A 5,522-nucleotide genomic window follows, 5' to 3' on the forward strand; every position below is an offset into this window, starting at 1 on the left:
GATTTACAAAAATGTTAGAAAAAATACCCCCTAACAGACTTGCTATTATAATTTCATTTTTTTGGGGGGGGATCTGTTTAAAAACTGCAATGGTTTGCACTTGTATAACTACATGTGGAAAATTTGAAGGGGCATGAACACTTCTGGAAGGTGTTAGATTTGGTTTTTTTAAAGAGCGATTAGGTTAAAAAACAGGAGAAACTGAGCCATAAAAGATCTAAGAGATCCCAGGCTGCCCAAAATGAGAATAAGCCAAAAGATGCCAACCTCTACATGCGTTAGAAAACTTAATGAGTGTTAGAGGTGGAGCTCTAGGTGCACAATTTATGAGGCACAGCACTTGGGACAGACTCGTGATATCAAACATTTAGTAAGACTTTGGATCTAATCTCGTCCTTCACATATTTTTCTCACCTTGAGCTCTTAGCACCTTGTTCTAGCTGTTACTTTCCGCTTGCAGTTGCTTCCGAGTAGTCCTGAGTCTGACATTAAACTTCTCAGACAGTTTGGGTACAATTGTACCTGCAGGAAGTGATGTTTTTTTTTCCACGCCAACACCCGCTGGTTTTAGTAAAGCTGTCGCTTTGCTCCGTCCAGGTGGCCCTGTCTCTGCAGGTCACCCTGCTATGCTCTCTGTGGCTCCGCCTCCAGCTGCAGCTCCAGCACCCATGGCCGGCCCGCCAGCTCCGCCACCGCCCCCGGGTCCTCCTCCTCCAATGGCGGTGCCTCCACCCATGCCCCCTCCTTTGCCCACCGGTGGAGGGCCACCTGGGGGCCCTCCTGGGGTCCAGCCTTCGGGACTTGCTGCAGCTCTCGCTGGAGCCAAATTACGGAAAGTGCATCGGGTGAGCTCTTAGTTAAAAAAATTCCCTAACCTTTCATTGGGAGTTTTCATAAATGCTAGTGATGGATGTACAGGGACATGTTGCCCAGTATTTGTCTCTGGCTGCACCTTGGGTGAAGACTGTATTGTTCGATGGTTTTCTCCAGGATGAAAGCAGCCCGCCTGGTTCTGGGGGAAAATGTGACTCCAACCGATCTAGCGGGGGCAGCGGTGGCGGAGGAGAGGGTCTAATGCAAGAGATGAATGCCTTACTAGCTCGCAGGTGAAAAAAAAGAACAAAAATGCAGCGTCTATAAAGAGTAAATCAATGAATTATCTGATTTAGCAAGTATAGCGTGTCTGTTTATTAATAATCAGTTTGCTCTAAAAATGAAAAAGTGTTTTTTTTCCTGGAGCTTTTATCTTTTTTCTTTCATCCTCTCATAGGCGAAAAGCTTCAGAGAAACCGGATGAGGTAAGTTGAGCTTTTCTGAGAAAAAGCTCAAATTTTACTTCAACAATTCAGAAGAGAAGTAATCTGAAGTGACGGCAGATGTCTTTTTTCGGTCTAGATTTATAGCCTGTTCTAATAAAATGTTTATGTGTTATATTTTTCACATATTTGGGTTTTTTTGACAGGATGAGTCTGGTGGTCGAGGGGCAGGTCAGCAGAACTCTACAGGTACCGGATAACTCTCACCACCCATCATCATACAGCCCAGATGATTTAAATGCATCACTTTTGCAACAACTTAGTTGAATATTTCTTATGAGAAGACCTTTCTTACCTCAAAAGATGTTTTAATGCTGAATGCTATGCCTCAGCTTTTTTAACCACAAAGTAATGAGCTGATTGATCTTCATAGAGGAGAAAGTGTCTGAAAAGGTTGTGATGCCTTCAAATTTAGGCTAAATTTTTTAGCATTTCTAAGCTCACCCACTGGTTCCAGGACTGCTGTATTGAAGTCTTCATGTGTAATTTTTCTTTCTTCGATTGATCCATTTAGATAAAAAAAAAAACAACTACTAAACAACATCATAACTGAAACCTTATTAGACAAGAACAATGTGCATTTTGCAGCCAGGAATAACAGTTTGGCTGTGAGAGCAAGTGTTAAGACAAATTCTCATCTCAACTGCCCGCAACAAGAACCAGTGGCTCTCCACTGTTCTTTCCATGCATGCACGGGTTTCCCCTGGTTTCACCACACAGCCAGCAAACCTTATTGTTCTCCTTCATAGTCAACCTCAGGGGCCAATTAGTGCATGCATGCATTTTTCATTTACCTGCCTGCACTAATTGCACACACCTGTGTGTGAAGTTTTCCATGTATGCATAGATGAACATGTGAGATATATCGCAGCAACCAGAGCAGAGAGCTGCTCACACAAGTCAGCTGTTATTATTTGCAGAATGATGTCTTGTGTCATTTCTGTTGAACAGATACATATCTTCTACTGTAAAAATTACTGGAATATTTTGTGTAAATAAAGGCATAAGAACTTGAGTTTCTATTAGACGTTTAAATAATAGTCTTAAAAAAGTTGTTTTTTTTATTATCAGTGTTTGTTCAGGTGCAATTCTTTGTTCCATTTATTTACAGATGCCCTGAAGAAACCGTGGGAACGCTCCAACTCAGCAGACAAGTCCTCCCTGGTGTCCAGGTGAGCAGATTAAAGAATCATAAAAATAAGATATTCAGAAAATCAAATGGTTACAATCATTAAATAATTAAGAGTAAATTCTTCTTTCCTCTTTCCTATTGCAGAGTGAGACCTGTCGGCAGCGCTGGTGAGGCTGATACAGAATTCGACCGGATGAAACAGGTTTTCTATGCTGCTTTTTATACCTGCAGAATTCATTTGGCATCGTTGTTGGAGCTGCTTGGTGGAAAATAAACTCACATGCAGATCTTATTTATTTCTCATTTTGCAGGAAATTTTGGATGAAGTTGTGCGTGAGTTACACAAGGTGAAAGATGAAATTATTAACGGTAAGAAAACAACCAGGGTTCAGGTTTCCAATCAAACACATTCAACGAAATCTCCTTCAATCTCCGTCTCTATGTTTTTCTTTTTTGCAGCCATCAGACATGAAATTGGCAGAATCGGTACGTCCTAATCTCATCCGAGGGCGTCGGATGAAGGAGCAAGAGGGGGCGGGGCTGGGGGGTGGGGGTCAGGAGGAGGACGGACACGCAGATGCACAGACACGAGGACCAGGGAATGTTCTCTCAATGTTTCTGTGACCTCGCGACGCCACGGTGCAAGTTGCAGAGACGTTGTGCCAACATTTAAGTCTGCTGGACAGCAACACGGAGACAGAAATAAACAAAGGAAGGATTTCCATGAAGGAAGCTGAAAGACTGATGTCCCGATTAATTTAAAGAAAGGAGGAAACATGGACTTAAAGCTGAATTGAAGAGACATTTGTACTGAGTTTGGTGTTGTGGTCCTCTCTGTGCACCTAGACTCAGTCAGCCCAGTGTTGCAGCTTCTTTTGTCTCTGTTGAGTCTTATGAAGAAAATATTTTTGTTTTCTAAGTTTTTACTGTTTTATTATTTAAAACTGTGGTGATGATGATGACGCTGTTGACGACAATGAGTTTTAGATGGTATTAGAGAAGGACAAAGGAATCTTGCACACCGTTTCTGTCAGCTTTTTATATTTTCTATGGCTGCTTCGGTTCGGTTTCTCCCTGACCATTTCATGAGAACAAGCACAACATGGGCAGAGCTGCAGATGCAGACCCACTGGCCCTCAAATGGCATATTTAAAACAAAAAAATGAAGGAAAACATTTTTCTATTGTTGCTCATACTGGTGTTTTATGTCTAATCTTTTCTCTCCATAGATTAAAAAAACCTTCCATCTCTCTTGAGGCAGAATGACATTGAAGCATTATAAATTGAAGTGCAGTCAGCATACAGCTCCAGTGTGATGGAGGAACACGTTGGGGATCGTTCATGAAACAGGCTGAGTGTAAATGCCACCCTGTTTTACCTATGGAACGCTGTATTCTCTATTATTCATCTTATGCTTTGTGAACCTCCCAGTATGCATGAAACTCCCCAGTCTATTTGTTTTCTATTTGGTTCAAAACTTAATTAAAAATCTATATAAATGGTGGTACATTTATTATAGTGGTTTGTTTCCCCTTAAAAAAAATGCAAAGAGTCTAGCTCAGCGTGTGAGTTTGATCTGGAGATGAATGTCCTGAGGAAGTTTCATGATGAAGGTCTATGTGATGGTGGTTTAACGTGTTTCTGCAGGAGGGATCTGGATTAAAAACTATTTGCTGGATTCTGTCCACTCTCGACTCGTTCTGATTTAAAAAAAAAAAAACTGGAATTAAATTTATTCAAACAAAATCCTTTTATGTGTCTGTGTGTGTGTTCCAGTCACAATCCTGTTTATTTACACACATTGACCACCCATTAAATGAAATACTGAGTATGTCCCTACAATGCAGGGGTCTGCATTTGCAAGTTTGGATCCAAAAAGACAGCTGCCATCTCCCAACGGGCCATGCTCTATATATTCATTTAGATGCAAGTTGTAAAACACAAGGAAAACATTCTAACTTCACACAAAAACATTCAACTCATGACTTTCTTGCTCTTAATTCTCTCAATGGCTGTTATTAACTTTGTTTATGACTCAGCCGTTCATGTGACGGCAACGGTTTGTAAGGTAGATGTGAACAAGCTGTAGTTCATAGAGATTACCTTTACACATGCAAAAAAGGGGAAGTTGTTTGACTGGGGCATAAGATTTGGTTACTCTGAGTGTTTCACATACAAAACTCTCAAGGTCACAGAAGATGAAGCAAAAGATAAAATATTCAGTTTTAGATTTTCTGGAAGAAAATCCACTGCTGATATCAGAGGGGAATTAAAAGACTGGCTTCAGTTTAACTTTACTGCAACAGTACAACATGCCAAACCTTTAAGCAGCAGAGGACCAGAGCAGGAGTCACTTCTGTCAAACAAGAACAGGGAACGGGGTATTATTCAAAACTGCAGAATTACAAACAATGGGGGGAAAAAAAGGTCTTGTTCGATGAGTTTCTGTGTCAGCTGTGAAGTTCAAACTGTAGGTTCAGACATAAAACCAAGTCTAAAGTAGTAATCCATGCTGCTTTGTATGAACCGTTCAGGCTGCAGGAGGTGGTATAATGGTGAGGGGGACAAATTAGCTCAGCATGCATGTTTTTAAATATTAGGATGCAGAGAACACAGATATACGGTAAGCTGTTGCTCAGTAAATATGCAAACACTGCCCTTAGTGTCTCTAAGCCCTCAGCTTACAAAATGCACAGAAATTGCACATTATTATTGGCACTTGAAGGTGATCTGATCTGCTTTAAACATTTTTAGAATTGCAAATTGAATCATCCCTATGAGTAATTAAAAGTCAATAGAAATGAGATCGACACAATTAAAAGAAACTTTCCAACTTCAAAAGGCATAGACTGAGAACCTGTCAAAGAAAACCTGATCTAGGTTAACCAGAACCTGAAATAGACAAACCCCAACATGCAGCAGACCAACAGGAAACCCACTGATGTCCTGTTTACTGCCAGAAGCTGCAGGTTTATCCCATAAGCATTAGGCTGAACTTAGTGGGTGGGAAATTACCGAACCATTGATTAAAAGGTGGGGGGGGGGAACCACGTATAAATCAATGGTTCGGTAAT

General features: G+C 40.9%; 1 protein-coding gene across 3 annotated transcripts in view; it reads left to right on the top strand.

The window, feature by feature from the left end:
• The window catches only part of LOC107087582 (ena/VASP-like protein), a 50,873-nt gene extending 47,880 nt beyond the window's left edge, over window positions 1–2,993 (top strand). For all 3 annotated transcript variants that reach the window (XM_015379237.1, XM_015379236.1, XM_015379235.1), the window contains exons 7-14: window positions 598–845; window positions 991–1,106; window positions 1,271–1,298; window positions 1,463–1,505; window positions 2,428–2,488; window positions 2,593–2,650; window positions 2,760–2,817; window positions 2,908–2,993. In XM_015379237.1, the coding sequence (XP_015234723.1) occupies window positions 598–845; window positions 991–1,106; window positions 1,271–1,298; window positions 1,463–1,505; window positions 2,428–2,488; window positions 2,593–2,650; window positions 2,760–2,817; window positions 2,908–2,945 (650 nt within the window). In that variant the 3' untranslated portion in view covers window positions 2,946–2,993. The remainder of the gene's footprint in view (window positions 1–597; window positions 846–990; window positions 1,107–1,270; window positions 1,299–1,462; window positions 1,506–2,427; window positions 2,489–2,592; window positions 2,651–2,759; window positions 2,818–2,907) is intronic.
• Window positions 2,994–5,522: the final 2,529 nt, after the last annotated feature.

The sequence above is a fragment of the Cyprinodon variegatus genome, unplaced genomic scaffold, assembly GCF_000732505.1.
Source record: "Cyprinodon variegatus isolate N-32 unplaced genomic scaffold, C_variegatus-1.0 Scaffold187, whole genome shotgun sequence".
In the NCBI taxonomy this organism is placed as follows: domain Eukaryota; kingdom Metazoa; phylum Chordata; class Actinopteri; order Cyprinodontiformes; family Cyprinodontidae; genus Cyprinodon; species Cyprinodon variegatus.